This window comes from Rhinoderma darwinii, chromosome 7, assembly GCF_050947455.1.
Source record: "Rhinoderma darwinii isolate aRhiDar2 chromosome 7, aRhiDar2.hap1, whole genome shotgun sequence".
In the NCBI taxonomy this organism is placed as follows: Eukaryota; Metazoa; Chordata; class Amphibia; order Anura; family Rhinodermatidae; genus Rhinoderma; species Rhinoderma darwinii.
In genome coordinates this window covers 139,760,215-139,783,945 of record NC_134693.1, presented here as the reverse complement: position 1 = coordinate 139,783,945, position 23,731 = coordinate 139,760,215, and the positions used below count along the sequence as shown (strand labels likewise).

At 42.5% G+C, this 23,731-nt stretch overlaps 2 protein-coding genes across 4 annotated transcripts in view; one reads left to right on the top strand and one right to left on the bottom strand.

Annotated features, from left to right (window-relative positions):
* The window catches only part of THUMPD3 (THUMP domain 3 tRNA guanosine methyltransferase), a 184,276-nt gene that overhangs the window by 116,366 nt on the left and 44,179 nt on the right, over positions 1–23,731 (top strand). The window lies entirely within an intron of this gene.
* The window catches only part of SRGAP3 (SLIT-ROBO Rho GTPase activating protein 3), an 87,881-nt gene that overhangs the window by 45,961 nt on the left and 18,189 nt on the right, over positions 1–23,731 (bottom strand). For both annotated transcript variants that reach the window (XM_075831855.1, XM_075831853.1), the window contains exon 2: positions 561–756. In XM_075831855.1, coding sequence (XP_075687970.1) covers positions 561–756 — 196 coding nt within the window. The remainder of the gene's footprint in view (positions 1–560; positions 757–23,731) is intronic.

The window sequence follows — 23,731 nt, the reverse complement described above, 5'->3', positions numbered from 1 at the left end:
CACCCGGGCCCTCATGTCTGAGGCATCTGCCACATAAGAGAGCACTAGAGTCATAGATGGCGGGTGGGGGCCCAGGTCCGGATTTTGCATTGGGGTCCAGGAGCATCAAGTTATTCCTCTGCACTGAGCCTCAATACCAGCCCCCCAACACCCCTCATCCCCAGGATTTCTATCATAGTAGAGCCCACCAGTGTGATATGTAGGGTATTCGCGGTGAGCACCGTCTTTTACTTGTCTATGAATACCGCAGCAATGAGAACCTCTCAGGGTTTGGCCAGTAGAATAGGGGAGCATTAGAAAGAAGGAACAATATCTCCAAGAATCTCCCCAATTCCACGTGGTATCACGTTCTCGTCAATCGTTCAGTGCAGAAACTGGCAGCAGATAAAGGACTAGTTATTTTGGGACTTTCATGCCTCGTAATATCTGAAATTGACTGGTAATCTCTACCAGCTGTATCATTAGACCATGTGCCTTGCTTAGGTAGGGAGGGCACTGCCCGTACCACGTGCTGGAACATTAACCCCTCGTTTTCCACGCCATCAACATAAAGTCCTTACTTGAAGTGATGCTGCTCCCGGGCGCTGCGGACCTTGGAGGAGAACCTCTCGGCCAGTTTCTCCAAGCTGCGGGAATATTCCAGCTCTATCTCTGCCTTTCTGCGGAAAAACTCTTGCAGGTCCTGGAGAAGGGCCAACCGGGACTCGGATTGTTGCTCCAGGCACTTAAACTGTTCCACCAGCTGACAGCGGATCTCTACAGAGAAAGGAACAGAGAGAGGACGGTCAAACACGCTGCCCGCAAGGTAGACCATTAATATCTTGGCTGGCACGAGGAGAACGAGGTCATCTAATTACAGGAGGGTTCACGTGTTCTCCACAAGCAGAACAAAGATTTTCAATGTCATTCGTTGTTTATTCCCAGGTCTATTATAAAGGTAAACATAGAGTAAGAAGCAACAAGGCGCTATCACGAGAGCGGAGTCTGCTGACTGTTTCCATGCTACATGACCTCTCCACTGCTTCCAAGCTGTCATCATATGAGGAGTCATGCTGGTACTTGTAGTACCGCAGGACCAGGCCCTAGTCATGTAATGCCAGGCAAAGGCCTTTTATTTCAATGGACTGGGCAGGAAACCTGCCGTGCGCCAGAAATTATCTTCCCCACAATGAAAACTTTCCCTTCTGTCAATGTCAACATTTACTCTTATCTCAGGCAATATGTACTTTGGAATTAGGCTGGGTTCACACGTGGCGGAATTTCACTTGAATTCCGCTGCGGAAACTCCGCAGCGTTAATCCGCAGCGGAGCCGTTTCTGCATTGACTTCCACTTCTATCTAGAAGTGTTCGTTTAGACGATGCGTAAAATTCCGCTGCGGAGTATAGGCTGCGGAGCGGAATTTGGTGTCCGCAGCATGCTCTGTCTGTTGCGGAGCAGTGGCGGACTGGTTGCGGACTCATGGCGGAATTTCTCCATTGACTTCAATGGAGATTCTAAGTTCCGCAATGAAGTCCGCAGCTGTCATGCACATGTTATGTGTGCTGCGGATGCGTCTTGCTTTTTTGCCATGACATTTCTTCATTCTGGCTGGACCTATGTATTTCTAGGTCTACAGCCAGACTGAGGAAGTCAATGGGGCTCCCGTAATGACGGGAGCGTTGCTAGGAGACGTCAGTAAATAGTCACTGTCCAGGGTGCTGAAAGAGTTAAGCGATCGGCAGTAACTGTTTCTGCACCCTGGACAGTGACTACCGATCCCAATATACAGCAACCTGTAAAAAAATAGAAGTTCATACTTACCGAGAACTCCCTGCTTCTGTCTCCAGTCCGGCCTCCCAGGATGACGTTTCAGTCTAAGTGACGGCTGCAGCCAATCACAGGCTGCAGCCAATCACAGGCCAATAACAGGCTGCAGCGGTCACATGGACTGCCGCGTCATCCAGGGAGGTCGGGCTGGATGCCGAAAGAGGGACGCGTCACCAAGACAACGGCCGGTAAGTATGAAATTCTTTTACTTTCGCTAGGGAAAGTGCTGGCCCTTCTCTCTATCCTGCACTGATAGAGAGAAGGGAAGCACTTTTACCGCAGTCCGCAGCAGCTAGTCCGCATCAATTTACTACACATTTTGGGCAGATCCGCAGCCGTAATCCGCAACCCGGATTAGGTGCGGCATTGATGCGGACAGTTGCGGAGGAAAACTGCCACGTGGGGGCATGCCCTTAGGGTCCTTTAAAGGCTTTGTACACCTTTTTGAAAACTTTTTTTCAGTGTGTTTTCTGCAACTTTCTAAATACATTTTATTAAAAATAATTTTTACTTTTCGGCCCTGTTCACAGAGTTTTTTTGCAGGCATAAAATTCTGCCTCAAAATTCCAGATGGAATTTTGAGGCAGATCTTGATCTGCCTGCACGCCGCATGCCTCAATTTTCGCTGCCTTTTTTGCCCGCAGCCATTGAGTGCCGCATGCAAAAACGCAGCGAAATACGCTTTCTCTGCCTCCCATTGATGTCAATGGGAGGTCAGAGACGTAAACGCCCGAAGATAGGGCATATCGCTTCTTTTTCCCGCGAGACGGTTTTTCCGCTCGTGGGAAAAAAACGCCTCTGCCTCTCATTGAAATCAATGGGAGGCATTTTCGGACGTTTTTTGGCGCGTATCCGATACGGTTTCCGCGTCAAAAAACTCTGTGTGAACGGGGTCTTTGAGTTACAGCTGCTTTGTGCTCTGTATACAGAGCAACAGTATAGAGCGCTGAGACATGAATCAGTCAGGTCAGCGGGACTGACGGGTTCAGTGTTAGCAGGTCCTGCGTGTGATCGAGCTGTTACCGATCACATCTAAGTTCAAAGACGGATTCCGGTCTCAGCGCTAGATACAGCTGCTCTTTATACAGGACACAAAGCAGCTGTACCTCAAAAAGTAAAAATAATTTTTAATAAAATGTATTTAGAAAGTTGCCCAAAACACATTTTTATTTAAAAAAAAAAAACAACACATTTCAAAGGTGTACATAGCCTTTCATTTTCTTCACTCAGGTTAATATATCTGTATATGTTTTGTTGCATTCAATTTGCTATTGATTTATGGAATCTCCGGAATCTCTTACAATGTAGCCGCCGTAGTTACTACTTAGAAATTATTATGTCCATCATTAGGAACGGCTGCGGCTTCACATCTGGACCTTGCCTTGGGTTCTTGTCAGGACCTTGGAGAGCTGCCCTTGAATTTCCTCAGGGGCTACTCCACCCATTCCATATTATGTCCTCATATCTCGTACTAGTGACTACGCAATGACCTCTGATTGTGGGACAAAACGATATTTACATTGCACAGAACGAGATTATGTGTCTCAAGCTGCAATATCAACATGAAGAATGTGCTCAGGATTATATGGTCAATGGACCTTTCTATTCTGTTATACTCTATACTTGGCATACTACAACTCCCAACATCACCCGACCACTGGATTTGAGCAGAATACAAATCTATTATACTCCATTTCTAGAGCACTACAACCCCTATCATGACCCAACCACAGGATATAATCCAGAATACAATTCTATTCCACTCCATACGTGGGGCACTACAACCCCCCCCCCCCCCCATCATGATGATCCGGCCACTGGACATGTCCAGAATACAACTCTATTATACTCCATAAATACGACACTACAACCTCCATCATGACCGACCACATGACCATGATACAAACCATAATACAATTCTATAATACTCCATACATAGAGCACTACAACCCCCATCATGACCTAAACACTGGACATGACCCTAAGGGTATGTTCACACGGCCTATTTACGGACGTAATTCGGGCGTTTTTGCCCCGAATTACGTCTGAAAATAGCGCCTCAATAGCGCTGACAAACATCTGCCCATTGAAAGCAATGGGCAGACGTTTGTCTGTTCACACGAGGCGTATATTTACGCGCCGCTGTCAGATGACGGCGCGTAAATAGACGCCCGCGTAGAAGAAGTGACCTGTCACTTCTTTGGCCGTAATTGGAGCCGCTATTCATTGACTCCAATGAATAGCAGCGCTAATTACGGCCGTAATTGACGCGGCGTTCAAGCGCCTGCACATGCCGGTACGGCTGAAATTACGGGGATGTTTTCAGGCTGAAACATCCCCGTAATTTCAGCCGTTACGGACCCCCGCCGTGTGAACATACCCTAATACAATTCTATTATACTCCATACATAGAGCACTACAACCCCCAACAGGAATATAATGTGGGTCATTTACAAAACACCTAAAAGGGTTAACTCCGCTACGTGTCACATTACACTCGTCCTTTGCCGGGTCATCCTGAGGATAAGTTACAATACTTGTATTTTATATAATTGCTGCTTGAACGGCACACACATGTGGCTCAGCCCTTAGAGACGGCAGAAGAAGACGATGAAAGCTGCGCAGCGTGCAATGTAACATGTCGCTCTGTGCTGCAGTTATATGTGCAGATTGATCCATCGGGGATTCCCTTGGCAGAGGCTTTGTGCCAGCAGATAAACCTGACACCTCGCGCTCTGTGCCTGCGCCTTTAAAGCCTCCGTTTCCGGCTCTTATTTTAGTTCCAAGTAATTTTGTGATCTCTAATTAGAAGCTCTGCGGGAAGTGCTCGGAGGAGAAGTGGCTCCAGAGCAAAAATGGATCTTAGAAGGAGGTAGAGGAAGTCACCATCATAAGAGAAGCATTTGTAAGATCACTGCTAGCTGCCACAATAGCCAGACATAAATTACAAGCTCTAATGATCCTCCACTGAGAGCATCGCTCCCCCATCTATGGGCCGGGATGAGGGTCAGGCAGACGTGGCAGCGGTCACAGGTGTAAACTGGTTTAAAAAATTATATTCTTTTTTAGCGAATCTAGTCTAACAGCTGAGGGTTTGCTGCAATTGTACCCAGTCCAGACAATGATGTAAACAGCCTGGACTCCACAGACTGCTACATTTTACATTGTAACTATCAGGACAGGAGAAAGATTTGTGCTGCTGACGTGTAAACTCATAGATTATTGTCTAGACTGGATACAATTGTAACAAAACCTCAACCATGAGAAGTTTTAGGCCTGGTCAGGTATTCAGCTTTTGGGTGTAAACAAGAAAGTTCTTATTCACTGACAGCAAGAAGAGATAGTCAAATGGAAAGTTGCAAAACTTTTCTTCCTGCAATGAACATAAAAATCTCCACCTCCTCCAAACCCATTAAGTCCCATCACAATAAAAAAATAAATATTTGGAATGGGGGCAACTGCGACTTACAGATGTGGGCAAATGTTGCACCCCTTTATTTACTATATAATTCTGTTCACATTTGTGTTGGAGTCTATCAGCAATTCAGTCATATTTGACAGCAAGAATAGCACTGCATACAGCAATATTCCTGCCGCCAAAACGTCAAACTGCAAAGGAACTGATTATAAACCAATGGTGTCCGTGATCTGCTGGTGGGATCCACTGTACGTCCGCGATGTCGTGGCTAATCTTATGAACAGAAGCCAAGACACATATGTGAACTAATCCTAAATTAGAAATTTGATTGCAGCACTGGATGTGACTAGAGTATAAAACATAAAATTACTTGAGATCAGTAAAAAAAAAGTTTAGAATACGTTGTTTATTAGTATATTATATTTGGCTGGTCCTGAAGTTCTTTAGGCCGCACTTTATTGGTTGTTCTCCAGGCTGACCGTTACAAGACCTCTATCATTATATTCATGAACTAGGCCTCAGAAAAGCCAATCAGACGTCTTCTTTTCTTTCTCGTGCTAGAAAATTGAAAGCAAAATTCTGATGAGGCCAAATAGCCCTATGATAACACTGAGCTCCAAAAGCAAGAAGTGTTGTCATGGGGATAGAGGCAGAGAAGCTCTTAACTGATTATTCCGCCGCCTGCTTTAGTCTTCAGAAAAGAGGAAATTGAATCCCCCAAGCGCAGAGTCACCGGAACATTCCTTATCTCCTGGTAAAACATAAAAGCACAAACTGAATATTCCACATGAAAGCCGATAGCAAAGGAACAAATCCTCCTCCATAAATAACCCTGCGCTCCATTAACCATTTAGCGGTAACGGGAATCGATGACCTGTCCAAAACCAGCAAGTGGATTGATCTGCAGAATTTACTGACCCAGCAGAAAACTTGATTTAATGGCAGATAAGCTGAGCCAGGACTATCGGAGGACTGGAGCTCCACATAGTCAAACCTTGTCAGTCTAAGTGCCCGGGCTAATTGTATGGAGGTATTACACTGACTGTCGCCTCATACCGGCAAATCAAGATAGTCTTAACATTTCTAGATCCACTTCCTACTCCACATACGTTCCATTTTATACAATACAGGCATAGCAAATTATATAGATAGATAGATAGATAGATAGATGTATGCAATACCTTTTGTGGCCAGTAGTGGTCACTATTCACAGCAGGACATTAGTTGTTAGGTTCCAGTGGTTGCAACAGTGACACCTTTAGGTGAAAAGCAGTTACTGCACTCCACTGGAAAATCTAAAAGTAAAAAACATTGATGGGCCCTACTATGTCCACCCTAAACTTCTTCATCAGACGCTCAACACTCAAGGCTGTGGTATTATTTATGCACTGTATGGTGGTATTATATAGCTTTGTTATTTGGGCACTGTATCGCATTGTTATGTAGTCTCCGTATGACAGTTTTACGTGGAGACTATATGGCAATGTTATTTGTCACTGTATCAGTATTATTTGGTTGCTATATAGCTTTGTTGTATGGGCACTGTATGGCGGTTATGTTATCTGTCACTGTATGGTGGTATTATGTGGAGATTATATGTTACTTAGCACTATATGGTGGTTTTATATACATACTGTACGGCATTATTATGTGTTCATAGTATGGTAACATTATATAGGCATTGTATGGCAGTATTATGTGGAGACTATATGTTACTGTTACTTAGCACTATATGGTGGTTTTTTTTGGCCATGGTATAGCAGTATTTTTTAAGTGGTATTGTTGCAGCTTTACTATATATTTTTCTTGCCAAAATGTCAGAGTGGCCCCTACACAGGAGCTTCCTACACAAAGACTATTTGATTTATTTTTCCTTCTCTTTGTAGCATACACCTTCTCGGCCTATTTACGGGTTGTTCCTCTCCTTGATCTGCCCCTTCTAAACCTCAGGACAAGACACATGATTTGCCGCTGGCTCCGGCCAAGATGCAGAATATTCCAGGCAGAGTTAAATATTGTTCTGCAGTCATGCATGAGCCGTTTGGAGCCATTCCCAGAGTTACCAAGGTGACGGGGGAAAGAGCTGCAGTCAGGACTGTCCGACATTTCTGCAAAACCCGATCCCACATCTGAGAATATCGTCCGTAGAACCCGCAATCAGCAGCACCCATCACCCTAAAATATACCAACAGGAGAAAAAGCACAGACAATTTTTTTTTCTCGTCGCCCAAACACTACCTATATTTACAGACTGACTCTTAACCTTTGCATTACTGCAGAACCAAATATTGGAGCTTTGCTCAAGGTATCAGGGACCTGCTGCAAAACCTGAAATCCCCAACTGACCCCTGATGATGCCCTGTGCCGCCATATATGATGGCATCATGCCGCACAGGATACACATACATTATCCTGAAATAGTCATTTATATCGTGCTGTGGTTTTCTGGCTTAGATTAATTATATGATAATAAACTCCTCTTCGCTGCTGCAGTGGCCGCCATCTTGGCTGTCACCCAGCTTTCATGAGAGCAGATAGAAATACGGAACAAGCTTAGTCAAAATCTTTGGGAATTTGTCAGAATAGTTGTCACCACACTTCTGGATTATTATGGGGCCGGAGGACCTATGGACCCCCATGTACTGGGGCCTGGTGCAACTGCAGCCCATGCATCCCTGTATTAAGCCCCATGCAGATGACTGTGCCCGTAGTCAAGGTCCGTGATTACGGGCACGGGTGGGAACCGCATTTGAGGACCGTGTTCCCGTTATAAAGTACGTAAAATAAAAAAATAGGACATGTCTATTTTTCTACGGCACGGACACATATAATATACGGGTAGGTGCCCGTCGGCCATAGAAATGAATGGATCCATAATTACGAACTAAATCTACGGTCGTGTGCATGGGGCCCTACTGTGTTTTAGGGGAATATAATGCACTGGTCTGCACATGCTTCTCTATCCCATTAGAGGCAGTCGAATATATCTCTACTGGGGGGTTAACCAGGCCCGGCCGGCTGACATGCTGCTCCCCGTTACATATGTAGAGGAGTCAAGAGGCGGTTTAGCTAGAGATGCCTAGAGAATTGGGAAACAGGATCCTTGGCTGTAAATGCCGTGTAGTGCAGCCAAATAGAAGACTGAGGTGGGAGGGATGCGGAGACAAAGACACGGACAGTGGAAATGAATGGCAAGAAGATCCTTCATCTATGTGCACTATACTAGTGTAGCAGGGCTGGGTTTATTAAATGCAGAAGAGCTGAGTTTGTCAGATGCAGAAGAACTGGGTTAGCCAGATATATAATAGTGCCCAATTTGTCAGATGCAGCAGAGCTGAGTTAGTCAGATTTAGGGCATGACCACACATGGCGGAATTCCTCCGCAACTGTCCGCATCGATGCCGCACAGAATCTGCGTTGCAGATTCTGCAGCGGATCTGCACAAAATGTGCAGTACATTGATGCGGACTAGCTGCTGCAGACTGCAGGAAAAGTGCTTCTCTTCTCCCTATTCAGTGCAGGATAGAGAGAAGGGACAGCACTTTCCCTAGTGAAAGTAAAAGAAATTCATACTTACCGCCCGTTGTCTTTATGACGCGTCCCTCCTTCGGCATCCAGCCCGACCTCCCTGGATGACGCGCCAGTCCATGTGACCGCTGCAGCCTGTGCTTGGCCTGTGATTGGCTGCAGCCGTCACTTACACTGAAACGTCATCCTGGGAGGCCGGACTGGAGACAGAAACAGGGAGTTCTCGGTAAGTACGAACTTCATTTTTTTTTACAGATACATGTATATTGGGATCGGTAGTCACTGTCCCGGGTGCAGAAACAGTTACTGCCGATCGCTTAACTCTTTCAGCACCCTGGACAGTGACTATTTACTGACGTCTCCTAGCAACGCTCCCGTCATTACGGGAGCCCCATTGACTTCCTCAGTCTGGCTGTAGACCTAGAAATACATAGGTCCAGCCAGAATGAAGAAATGTCAAGTAAAAAAAGCAAGACGCATCCGCAGCACACATGACATGTGCATGACAGCTGCGGACTTCATTGCGGAACTTTGAATCTCCATTGAAGTCAATGGAGAAATTCCGCCATGAGTCCGCCACTGCTCCGCAACAGACAGAGCATGCTGCGGACACCAAATTCCGCTCCGCAGCCTATGCTCCGCAGCGGAATTGTACGCATCGTGTAAACGAACACTGCTAAATTAAAGTGAAAGTCAATGTAGAAACGGCTCCGCTGCGGATTAACGCTGCGGAGTGTCCGCAGCGGAATTTAAGTGCAATTCCGCCATGTGTGAACCCGCCCTTAGAAGAACTGAGTTTGCCAGATATTTAGTAGTGTCTAGTTTGTCAGATGCAGCAAAGCTAATGTTGTCAGATGGAGCATAGCTAAGATGGTCATATGTAGCAGACGGAGTTGGTTATATGGAGCAGAGCTGAGCTGGTCAGATGTAGAAGAACTGATTTTATCTGGTGCAGTAGACTTGAGCTTGTCAGATGTTGCAATGCTGAGTTGATCAGATGCAGGAGAGATGGGTTTTTGTCCATTGTAGCAGGACTGGCTTTGTCAGGTATCGTAGAGCTGGGTTTATTAGATATAGCAGAGCTGAGTCTATCAAATGCAGCAGGTCATACACTTGAGATGAACACGAATCCTCCCTACCACTATAAACATGCAAGCTCAGCTCGCCGAGCGTACAATATTACAATAAGAAGAGGCTGCAGATATATTTATACCGACATTCATCTAATGTGTATGGACACCTTTCGTTTCTGGGATGAAGCAATGCAGAGATGAGGTTGTTAGATATAGCACAGTTGAGTTTGTTAGATGCAGGAGAGTTGGGTTTGTCAGATATAACATATATAGAGGGTAAAGGGTTAAATGACACATTCAGCTCTACTCATCCGTCACATGCCTGATATCATCTCCAGTAAGATCTTGTTTCGTTCATATATAAAATTACCTTGATCTCCAGTTGCTGCTTTTTGTTTGGTATGAGAAGATAATGTGATCACTGGCGGCTGAGTAGTGATATCACAAGAACATATTGATCTTACACAAACCCAAATGCAATCTGACAGTGAGCGCTGAACACTGGCAACAGAAATCCGCTCAATAACCAGATCATTCTCCTAAAATTAACCTGGAAAAATTCCGGGTGACAACCTCTAATAGTGACCACAGGGGGTGCCACCCAGCTTTCTACGGTCTCTGACTGGTATACAATTGAAAACGGTTATGAAAAACATCAACTGACTGCATAAGTGTCAGTCTATACTGAAGTTCTGGCATTCTATTCATGAATCATAAAACTCAGGATGAACACAGCCATAAACCCCTCCCAGACTGAGGGTATCGACCTTCTGGATTGAGCTCGTGTGTTGTTACTGCTGGTATTTTAGTTCATTCTAACTCCAGATCTCCAGTATAATTACATATTTATACAGGGAGAACAAATTAAAATTTCTGCTAAATTACACGGCTGGGGTTGTCATGTGACCTATGTAGGCGAATCCAGTCTATTCTGGCATAGAATTGTACTACGTGTATTTGTGAAAGCGCAATTTCCAAAAACTCTCAGCATTAGATAAGGTGCCAGTTTATTGGAAATTTGTAACCATCAGATGTTCATTCAAATCTACACTCATACATACACACATGCTGTCAGGTAGCGCTCTTAGTAATCCACATTAGGACTATTTTTGTTGCATTCCAGATCCGAGTGTTTTATGGACCACTGGGTGCTGGATTAATGGAATTTCACTGTGTGTGTAAATATATATATCTCAGGCTGTCAATATGAGAACCCGCAGGTCTAAAGTAAGCCTCAAAGTCATTTCTGTTCCTAAAACGTTCTGCAACTTTCTAATAGACTTTGCGTTTATATTCCAAACTATTTTCAAGATATCGGTTTGCTGTCAGTGAATGGGAACCCTTCCCCCCCCCCCCCTCAAGAGGCTAAAATCCTTTCTTGACCTTATACTTCTCACTGACAAATCTCTCACTCCTGTCCTGATATTTTGTTACAATGTATCAGTCTCGAGTCCAGGCTGCTCATTTCACAGAGGATTGTCTGGACTGGATACAATTTTACCAAATGTTCCCATTCACTGACAACAAACTGAACAATTACTACAATTGAATCCAGTCTAGATAAACTGTCTGAACCCCAGGCTAATACATTTATCTTCACTGGAACATTGTAACAAACCTTAACCATAGAAAACACTAAAACAAATCTACAACATAAAGCTCAATATATGGTTAGGGGAGGCAAATAGGTGAATCCCTGCCCAATATCAAACTTTATCTGCAGAAAATCATCTTGAACATGCCGTTAATATATGGAAGGAGGAACAGGTAGATGATGGGGGTGACCCCACAAACAGCTGCAGTGGATTATTCCAGATACACAACATATCAGCCGGGAATAGCGCCAGGTCTCAGACAACCGCAAGGATTTTCAGATTATTGGACAATGAGCCAAAAAGTTCAAGATTATTGTTCTCTGGAATGGACCCAAAGTAATAACAAAACCCAGATCGCGAGTCCTGCGTCTAGAGGAGCGCCAAGTGCATGGCAACAGGAACACAAGGAAACATCACTCGACCCCATACACATTATATCATACCCCCACCACTTTCAGAGCCTGTAATATCCACCATGCCGTCCCACACACCATCCCATACTGATTCATCTGCGTGACCACTAAACGAAGAGGTTGTTGTCGCCCCGCCCCTATTACCAGCATCAGCGAATAGCAATATCCCTTTATATAGAGGACTAAAGGGTAACTCCACCACCAACTGTTCCTGAGTTTTCAACATTTCTGCTTCTCCTTTGCTGCTCGGTCTCTTTATGTTCATGAACGCGGAAGCTCTGGAGGAACAAATATTAAGATGAATATTAAATGTTATCAGTACGCAAAGCTGCATCCGACAGAGATAAGGAAGACTAGGCCAATGAGAACTAATACTCCCATCATACCCGGAGTTATGGGAAGGGGATGATGCGGCTCCATATGTCGGAACGATGGGTGCTAGGCTATGTTCACACGCAGTGACCAAAAACGTCTGAAAATACGGAGCTATTTTGAGGCGAAAACAGCTCCTGATTTTCAGACGTTTTTGTAGCAACTCGCGTTTTTCGCGGCGTATTTTATGGACGTTTTTGGAACTGTTTTTCAATGGAGTCAATGAAAAACGCCTCCAAAAACGTCCCAAGAAGTGATATGCACTTCTTTTTCGCGGGCGTCTTTTTACGCGCCGTATTTTGACAGCGACGCGTAAAATTAAGGCTCGTGGGAACAGAACATCGTAAAACCCATTCAATGGGCAGAGGTTTGTAGGCGTATTAGGGGCATTTTTTCAGGCGTAAAACGCCTGAATTACATCTGAAAACACTGCGTGTGAACATACCCTTAGGGCAAAGCCCCACGTGGCGGAATTGCTCTTGAATTCCGCTGCGGACACTCTGCAGCGTTAATCCGCAGCGGACCCGTTTCTCCATTGCCTTCCACTTCTTTTTAGTAGGGTTCGTTTAGACGAGGCTGAAAATTCCGCTGCGGAGCATAGGCTGCGGTGCGGAATTTGGTGTCCGCAGCATACAATGGATGTTGCGGACCAGTGGCGGACTGGTTGCGGACTCATTGCGGAAGTTCTCCATTGACTTCAATGGAGATTCTAAATTCCGCAATGAAGTCCGCAGATGTCATGCACATGTTATGTGTGCTGCGGATGCGTATTGCTTTTTTAACATGACATTTCTTAATTCTGGCTGGACTTATGTATTTCTAGGTCTACAGCCAGACTGAATAGAGAATTGAGAGAGAAAAGCACGGCGCCACATAGTGTGAGTAAGCCCAAGAAATAACAAACTATGTTTGACAGATGGAGGCTTACCACAGGTGACAATGTCAGGAGCGTGTAGTAGGTAGATAAGTAATGGATGAGTGCTGCTGCCGAGATCCCAGCCGGTCAATCTTGAAGGACCACCGCGATGTAAATGTATAATTTATTTGAAAAAACGGGACCCCATACGGCGCTGCTACTCAGGAACGGATCCAGTAGTAGTTATAATTGAAACTTTATTGTAGGCTACGCGTTTCAATGCCGCACCGGCATCTTCCTCAGGCCACAGGTTTGTGGCCTGAGGAAGATGCCGGTGCGGCATTGAAACGCGTAGCCTACAATAAAGTTTCAATTATAACTACTACTGTATCCGTTCCTGAGTAGCAGCGCCGTATGGGGTCCCGTTTTTTTAAATAAATTACACATTTACAGCCAGACTGAGGAAGTCAATGGGGCTCCCGTAATTACGGGAGCGTTGCTAGCCGACGTCAGTAAATAGTCACTGTCCAGGGTGCTGAAAGAGTTAAGCGATCGGCAGTAACTGTTTCTGCACCCTGGACAGTGACTACCGATCCCAATATACAGCAACCTGTCAAAGAAATAGAAGTTCATACTTACCGAGAACTCCCTGCTTCTGTCTCCAGTCCGGCCTCCCAGGATGACGTTTCAGTCTAAGTGACGGCTGCAGCCAATCACAGGCCATCACAGGCCAATCACAGGCTGCAGCGGTCACATGGACTGCCGCGTCATCCAGGGAGGTCGGGCTGGATGCCGAAAGAGGGACGCGTCACCAAGACAACGGCCGGTAAGTATGAAATTCGTTTACTTTCACTAGGGAAAGTGCTGGCCCTTCTCTCTATCCTGCACTGATAGAGAGAAGGGAAGTACTTTCACCTCAATACGCAGCAGCTAGTCCGCATCAATTTACTGCACATTTTGGGCAGATCCGCCACAGAATCTGCAACGCAGATTCTGTGCGGCATTGATGCGGACAGTTGCGGAGGAAATCCGCCACGTGTGGTCATGCCCTTATAGTCCACACAAATGACAGTATTCTTGTAGCCCTATAGGAGACGGCACTATATCAGGCTCTCGCAGCAAAGTTTAGAGCTCCAGCCTACCCGGCGTACTGCACTGCTGCTCATTAACATGTACTAATTATTCATGGAGATAATTAGCTGCTCGACATACAGTCATTTAGACGACTTTTTATAAGCAATTATAGCTGTAAAAGAAGATAAAACACTAAAGTAATAAGACGGATTCAGGGGTCCTCATGGTAAATAAATCCCTTTATCTGCTGTGAAAGGTCCCGTCAATTCACCAGAGATTGAATCCCCTCATAATTCACAGGCGTGGGTTCACTCTATGTGTTAGACCTGATGTAAATGATGCTACACTTTTTTTGTTAACTTCTCATAGTCAGCTATACTATAATATTCCATACATTACATACATATATGTACTTAGCTGACAGTAATGCGTTCCCATCGCCCCAGGGATTACTATGATTAGCCAGACAATCAAGTTTATTCCTATTAATCTGGATATTTTTATTGCATTCCAGATTATCAGAATTCTTATACGGTTAGGTGCTAGATTAAAGGACATTTGCTGCACAATTATATAAAATATATATATTATGTTTACAGCTAAATGACTGCAGGTTCAGACAACACAAGTTTTGAATGTAGTCTGTAACCATGGAGACAGTCTGCATAGGCGCTTTAAACACCAAACGGCAATAGATGTTCTTGTTTTGTTTTTTACTAACGTTTATCTGAAAAGTTGCTTAATCTTTCATTTTAGATACATAGAGAAAAAAAAAATGGTTGCAAGGAGGACATATCCTTTAAGGGTTAGAAAAGAGGCGAAGCTTAGGATCTGTCTGTATTATAGGAGCTAAGCTATAGGGGCAGAGCTCATATCTACTTTCATAACCAATAGAAAGTTTGTCAACTTTGTATTTCGTTTGACCACAATGTCTCATGATAAATAATGTGACAGGAATACATCGATATTGGTTTGAGTCAGGCCTCAGCTACAGCGCGCTCACGACAAAACAAGTCACATGACCAAAATTGGACATTAAGTCACTCTTGACAATCTAAAACGTAATCAGGCGATTGTCAGCAGCAAGTATCATAACACAATTACAGTATGTTTTATAATATAGGGCAGAATTATAGTAGTTATATTCTTGTATAGGGGGCAGAATTATAGTAGTTATATTCTTGTATATAGGGGCAGTATTATAGTAGTTATATTCTTGTATAGGGGGCAGAATTATAGTAGTTACATTCTTGTATATAGGGGCAGTATTATAGTAGTTATATTCTTGTATATAGGAGGGCAGTATTATAGTAGTTATATTCTTGTATATAGGAGCAGTATTATAGTAGTTATATTCTTGTATAGGGGGCAGAATTATAGTAGTTATATTCTTGTATATAGGGGCAATATTATAGTAGTTATACTCTTGTATATAGGAGCAGTATTATAGTAGTTATATTCTTGTATATAGGGGCAGTATTATAGTAGTTATATTCTTGTATATAGGAGCAGTATTATAGTAGTTATATTCTTGTATATAGGGGCAGTATTATAGTAGTTATATTCTTGTATATAGGGACAGTATTATAGTAGTTATATTCTTGTATATAGGAGCAGTATTATAGTAGTTATATTCTTGTATATAGGGGCAGTATTATTGTAGTTATATTCTTGTATATAGGGGCAGTATTATAGTAGTTATATTCTTGTATATAGGAGCAGTATTATAGTAGTTATATTCTTGTATATACGAGCAGTATTATAGTAGTTATATTCTTGTATATAGGGGCAGTATTATAGTAGTTATATTCTTGTATATAGGAGCAGTATTATAGTAGTTATATTCTTGTATATAGGAGCAGTATTATAGTAGTTATATTCTTGTATATAGAGGGCAGTATTATAGTAGTTATATTCTTGTATATAGAGGGCAGTATTATAGTAGTAATATTCTTGTATATAGGAGCAGTATTATAGTAGTTATATTCTTGTATATAGGGAGTAGTATTATAATAGTTATATTCTTGTATATAGGAGCAGTATTATAGTAGTTATATTCTTGTATATAGGAGGCAGTATTATAGTAGTTATATTCTTGTGCATAGGGGGCAGTATTATAGTAGTTATATTCTTGTATATAGGGGCAGTATTATAGTAGTTATATTCTTGTGCATAGGGGGCAGTATTATAGTAGTTATATTCTTGCATATAGGGGCAGTATTATTGTAGTTATATTCTTGTATATAGGAGCAGTATTATAGTAGTTATATTCTTGTATATAGGGGCAGTATTATAGTAGTTATATTCTTGTGCATAGGGGGCAGTATTATAGTAGTTATATTCTTTTATATAGGGGGCAGTAATATAGTAGTTATATTCTTGTACATAGGAGCAGTATTATAGTAGTTATATTCTTGTATATAGGGGCAGTATTATAGTAGTTATATTCTTGTATATAGGGGGCAGTATTATAGTAGTTATATTCTTGTATATAGGGGCAGTATTATAGTAGTTATATTCTTGTGCATAGGGGGCAGTATTATAGTAGTTATATTCTTGTATATAGGGGCCGTATTATTGTAGTTATATTCTTGTATATAGGAGCAGTATTATAGTAGTTATATTCTTGTCTATAGGGGCAGTATTATAGTAGTTATATTCTTGTGCATAGGGGGCAGTATTATAGTAGTTATATTCTTGTATATAGGGGCAGTATTATTGTAGTTATATTCTTGTATATAGGAGCAGTATTATAGTAGTTATATTCTTGTATATAGGGGCAGTATTAGGGCATGACCACACGTGGCGGATTTCCTCCGCAACTGTCCGCATCAATGCCGCACAGAATCTGCGTTGCAGATTCTGCTGCGGATCTGCACAAAATGTGCAGAAAATTGATGCGGACTAGCTGCTGCGGACTGCGGGAAAAGTGCTTCCCTTCTCCCTATCAGTGCAGGATAGAGAGAAGGGACAGCACTTTCCCTAGTGAAAGTAAAAGAATTTCATACTTACCGGCCGTTGTCTTGGTGACGCGTCCCTCTTTCGGCATCCAGCCCGACCTCCCTGGATGACGCGCCAGTCCATGTGACCGCTGCAGCCTGTGCTTGGCCTGTGATTGGCTGCAGCCGTCACTTACACTGAAACGTCATCCTGGGAGGCCGGACTGGAGACAGACGCAGGGAGTTCTCGGTAAGTATGAACTTATATGTTTTTTTACAGATACATGTATATTGAGATCGGTAGTCACTGTCCCGGGTGCAGAAACAGTTACTGCCGATCGCTTAACTCTTTCAGCACCCTGGACAGTGACTATTTACAGACGTCTCCTAGCAACGCTCCCGTCATTACGGGAGCCCCATTGACTTCCTCAGTCTGGCTGTAGACCTAGAAATACATAGGTCCAGCCAGAATGAAGAAATGTCATGGTAGTAAAACCAATACGCTCCGCAGCACACATAAGATCTGCGGACTTCATTGCGGAATTTTGACTCTCCATTGAAGTCAATGGAGAAATTCCGCCATGAGTCCGCCACTGCTCCGCAACAGACAGAGCATGCTGCGGACACCAAATTCCGCTCCGCAGCCTATGCTCCGCAGCGGAATTGTACGCATCGTCTAAACGAACACTGCTAAATTAAAGTGAAAGTCAATGGAGAAACGGCTCCGCTGCGGATTAACGCTGCGGAGTGTCCGCAGCGGAATTTAAGTGAAATTCCGCCACGTGTGAACCCGCCCTTATAGTAGTTATGTTCTTGTATATAGGGGCAGTATTATAGTAGTTATGTTCTTGTATATAGGAGGCAGTATTATAGTAGTTATATTCTTGTATATAGGGGGCAGTATTATAGTAGTTATATTCTTGTATATAGGGGGCAGTAATATAGTAGTTATATTCTTGTATATAGGGGCAGTATTATAGTAGTTATATTCCTGTATATAGGGGGCAGTATTATAGTAGTTATATTCTTGTATATAGGAGCAGTATTATAGTAGTTATATTCTTGTATATAGGGGCAGTATTATAGTAGTTATATTCTTGTATATAGGGGCAGTATTATAGTAGTTATATTCTTGTATATAGGGGCAGTATTATAGTAGTTATATTCTTGTATATAGGAGCAGTATTATACTAGTTATATTCTTGTATATAGGGGGCAGTATTATTGTAGTTATATTCTTGTATATAGAGGCAGTATTATACTAGTTATATTCTTGTATATAGGGGGCAGTATTATAGTAGTTATATTCTTGTGTATAGGGGCAGTATTATAGTAGTTATATTCTTGTATATAGGGGCAGTATTATTGTAGTTATATTCTTGTATATAGATGCAGTATTATACTAGTTATATTCTTGTATATAGGGGGCAGTATTATAGTAGTTATATTCTTGTGTATAGGGGCAGTATTATAGTAGTTATATTCTTGTATACAGGAGCAGTATTATAGTAGTTATATTCTTGTATATAGGAGCAGTATTATAGTAGTTATATTCTTGTATATAGGGGCAGTATTATAGTAGTTATATTCTTGTATATAGGGGCAGTATTATAGTAGTTATATTCTTGTATATAGGGAGCAGTATTATAGTAGTTATATTCTTGTATATAGGGGCAGTATTATAGTAGTTATATTCTTGTATATAGGGGCAGTATTATAGTAGTTATATTCTTGTATATAGGGGCAGTATTATAGTAGTTATATTCTTGTACATAGGGGGCAGTATTATAGTAGTTATATTCTTGTATATAGGGGGCAGTATTATAGTAGTTATATTCTTGTATATAGGGAGCAGTATTATAGTAGTTATATTCTTGTATATAGGGGCAGTATTATAGTAGTTATATTCTTGTATATAGGGGGCAGTATTATAGTAGTTATATTCTTGTATATAGGGGGCAGTATTATAGTAGTTATATTCTTGTATATAGGGGGCAGTATTATAGTAGTTATATTCTTGTATATAGGGAGCAGTATTATAGTAGTTATATTCTTGTATATAGGGGCAGTATTATAGTAGTTATATTCTTGTATATAGGGGGCAGTATTATAGTAGTGTATTCTTGTATATAGGAGCAGTATTATAGTAGTTATATTCTTGTATATAGGGAGCAGTATTATAGTAGTTATATTCTTGTATATAGGGGGCAGTATTATAGTAGTTATATTCTTGTGCATAGGGGGTAGAAATCTGCTCAGAGCAAAATTACATCACGCTGATTACTGCACTGTTCATATTTTTATATATATATTGACTGTAGAGAGAAGTCCTCGGCTCAGTATTGGGGGGTCCTGCTCTGTGTGTGATCTGTGCATTCTCTCTATACATCGCTGCCTGTGTCATATGGCAGAGAGCTCAGCTGTTCTCATCCAGCTGTAAATCTCACGGCTCAGTGCTGGGACGTCCATCCATCTCCTCCCTTATAAACACAATCTCCTAATGTTCTGGGTTCATTACTTTGATATTACTAATGGTCAATGGCCCCCATTGCTCAGAGGAATCTATTAACCCCCCACCCCTCTCCACAGTCATCTGCACCTGCGAAAGAGGGAAGGAGATGTATGGGGCAGCCAATAGTAAAGGGAGAGAAATAATGTTAGAATTTCTAGTTTTTGGCTCACAATTTTTGGATGGAATTGTTGAGTAAAGAAAAATAAAACCAGACTGAAACTGAAGCCAAAAATAAAGAATTGACCAAAAAAAATGATTATTTTGACTTAGAGTGTCTAACCGTAAAAATCGATGGAATCTGTTATTTGATCGAATATTTTCTATTTGACACATAATCCTATTGAGTTCTATGGCACTGAACATTGTGTCAGAGGGTTTGACTGATAACTGATCCCTTAGAGATGCGACAGTGGCGCCCCCTGAAGAGATTTTCTTTAGGAAAAATACGCCATATAATCATCCGCAGAATGTGGGAATTGATTAATAGTAAAATGTAGATGATGGCGTAAAGGTAATGTTGGGAGGAGACATCCGGGGGGAGCTAAATGCTGCACTAAATCTCCCTCCACATCAGACTACGAAACCATGCAGCCATTACGATCATGTAATTGTACAAATATATTCAATGAGGGTCGACATACACGGCAGTACACTAGGGTTGTCACGATACCAGAATTTGGACTTCAATACGGATACTATGTGTAGTATTGTGATACTCGATACCAAAACGATACTTTGCCAACAATAAAGAAAAAAAACGTTCTTCCATTTTCTAATGTGAGGCGCGCGAGGTGTGATGATGAATTTTGAACCTCCATGTGCCTCACAGTAATAGTAATAAACCCCATCATGTTCCTCAGTCATAATGGACAACATTGGGTTAAGGTACATGATGGGGTTAATTACTATTACTGCGAGGCACATGGAGGTTCAAAATTCATCACACCTCGTGCCTCACAAGTGAAAGAAAGCTGTTTTTATTTTATTTTATAACAGCGTAAACCTCATAAATGACGCAACAAATGTGTTATTACGGTCGCGACGAAACCAAATGTGTGTATATTTTCTGTATTGTGACTTATTTTAATGTTTATTGTTAAAAATGTGTGTATATTTTTTTTATTTAACGTTACTTTATTTTTTACTTTTTTATTTTTAAGCTTTAATGTACTGACATATATCTATATACTGATAGTACACAGGCATATATCTATATACTGATAGTACACAGGCATATATCTATATACTGATAGTACACAGGCATATATCTATATACTGAGCATATATCTATATACTGATAGTACACAGGCATATATCTATATACTGATAGTACACAGGCATATATCTAAATACTGATAGTACACAGGCATATATCTATATACTGAGCATATATCTATATACTGATAGTACACAGGTATATATCTATATACTGATAGTACACAGGCAGTTGTTGGGGCATACCTCAGTATGCCCTAACAGGAAATATGATCAGACAGCCCTGGGGTCCTTCAATGGACCCTGGACTTTTTGCCCATATATGGTATGTCCCTAGATCGCATCACAGGGACTCCCTGTGATGCAATCGAAAGGGCATCCCACCTTATCATTTACCCCTTGAATGCTGCGGTCAGGTTTGATCGCAGCATTCAAGGGAATAGCGGCAGAGATGAGAGGTTTCTCTAATCTCCGCCGTTAGAGTGGGGCTGCGGCTGTGTGATACAGCCATTGCCCCACTCCTGACAATAAGTGTGCGCGCACGGTCAGCATGTGGTGATGTGGCAGGCGCTGCACTAATGAGCGCGACGCAGGCATGGAAGACAGAGAACATGGGGGTGTTTTGCAATGCGCCCGCCATGTTCTGTCTTCAGTGCCGGCAATTATTAGTGCAGCGCTGGTCTCATCACATCATACTGATCTCGCACGCGCACACTCGTCAGGACTCAGGAGCGGGGTAATGGCTGTATTACACACCCGCAGCCCTGCTCTAACAACATTCATGTGTTACTTTACCAAGCTGTGCAGCCGCACAGCTTAGTATCGAAATACATTAATTAATGGTATTGAACTGTTTGAGGGTGCACGGTATCGAAACAGTATCGGTTTTAAAAGTGAGACCCAATATGTCTTCATGTTAATTATATTATATAGGACACATTTGCAGCTGGTAACGTGACGTGGCTGTTATGGCGCACAAGTTACAAGTTATTTATAAAGCGAACACTGCTGACTCTGGTTTTATTTTCCCGGACTCACAGACGACAGGACAAAATTATTTCCAAAAATAGAAAATAGTTTTAAAATATGATCAAGTCCCCTTTAAATGGAAAAAAAAAGGATATCTAAAACTTTCCACAAGTTACTACTTTGAAGCCGCCATCTCTGTATGTTCTGCACAATCCTGTCCCCTCCCGTTCCACTTGACTCTGCCGCCATCATGGCTGAAACCTCCAGTGCTCATGGCTGCCATGACAAGGCAAAGTGAACAGACCTTCCAGAGACGCATGGCTTACGATTGTTACCGTGCCAGGCGTTTGCACACAGCCAGATGGGAACTCGCTAATGAGATAAATCAGTTTTGTCAGTTTCTAATTGGTTTTCCTCTAGCAGGCTCCGAGATTATAAACAATGAGCGAGGCAGGGAAAGGGTCAACACCGAGACGAAAAACAGATGTATGGACTGCAAAAGAAAATCCTCTCGTCTACAGAGAAAATGGGCAGATCTGATAACGGACTTCGGATGGTCATTTAGTCACCACTGGTGCCAGCGTGGGACCCCAACCCATAACTTTCATATGCGTGCTTCACTTAAGGCCACTCCTACTCATGACTTGTTAAAACCACCCATGGACATTCTTCACCGAAATTCACGCCTTGATGTGATTGCTAAAGGCCACCCCTAGACACCCCTAGGCCACCTCTATATGCTGCACTAAAGGCCACCCCTGTATATGCTGCACTAAAGGCCACCTCTGTATATGCTGCACTAAAGGCCACCTCTGTATATGTTTCACTAAAGACCTATCCCCTGTATATGCTTCACTAAAGGCTAGTCAAAGACATGAATCCAGAAAACCACCCATGGACATGATTCACAAAAATCCACAACTTGATGTGACTTGCTAATTGCGAACCCTAGATATGCTTCACTAAAGGCCACCCATGGACATGATTCACAAAAAGCCACAACTTGATGTGACTTGCTAATTGCGAACCCTAGATATGCTTCACTAAAGGCCACCCATGGGTTTGCCTTACTAAATACTAGCCTTGGACATTCTTCATCAAAGACCACCCCTTGACAAGACCAATTTAAGGCCACCTCTAGACAGCCCTCACTAAAGGATGCTCCCTTGATTTAAGTCACTAAATGCAACTTCTGCACACGCTTCACTAAAGGGCATCCTTGATATGACACACTAATGGTCACTCCTGGACACTACCTTTCATTGTGATCAAAGGGTGGCATTTAGCGAGTGACGTCAAGGGTGGAGTCTCTAAAGATAATCCCTTGAAATGTTTCCCTAAAGGCCACCCCAAGATGTGACGTGCTATAAGCCATCCTGGAAATGCTTCACTAAATCACCCCTGGAAATGTTTACCAAGGACCACCCCTAGATTAGTATTTTTTTGGTTGCCTCAAAACTATTTCCCCAGCAGCGCCCTCACATTACAATTCCTTTACCCAAGGTGAGGGTCCAGTTCTTTATGGTGTCATCCATTTATATGTCATGATTGCTCTGGAATCACCCGATGCTTGGGAAATTTCAAGTGAATTGGCGTAAGAAATATGTGAGGTCAAAGTGAGACATTTTGGAAAAGAGACTAAAACCCATTTGGAAGGACAGGGATGATTGGGGCAAAATTCCCAGGAAGTTCGGAATATTCCTGAAACGACCGGCAGCAGTCGCCATCCCCTGACGCCAATCATAACATAATTCTATGGAATTGCTAGTTATGCAACATTAAAATCCAATCAATCTAGTGCCGTGTTATATTACAGAAGACTTTATGCTGGGAATGAAGGAGTTAGGGCATGACCACACATGGCGGAATTCCTCCGCAACTGTCCGCATCAATGCCGCACCTAATCCGGGTTGCGGATTACGGCTGCGGATCTGCACAAAATGTGCAGAAAATTGATGC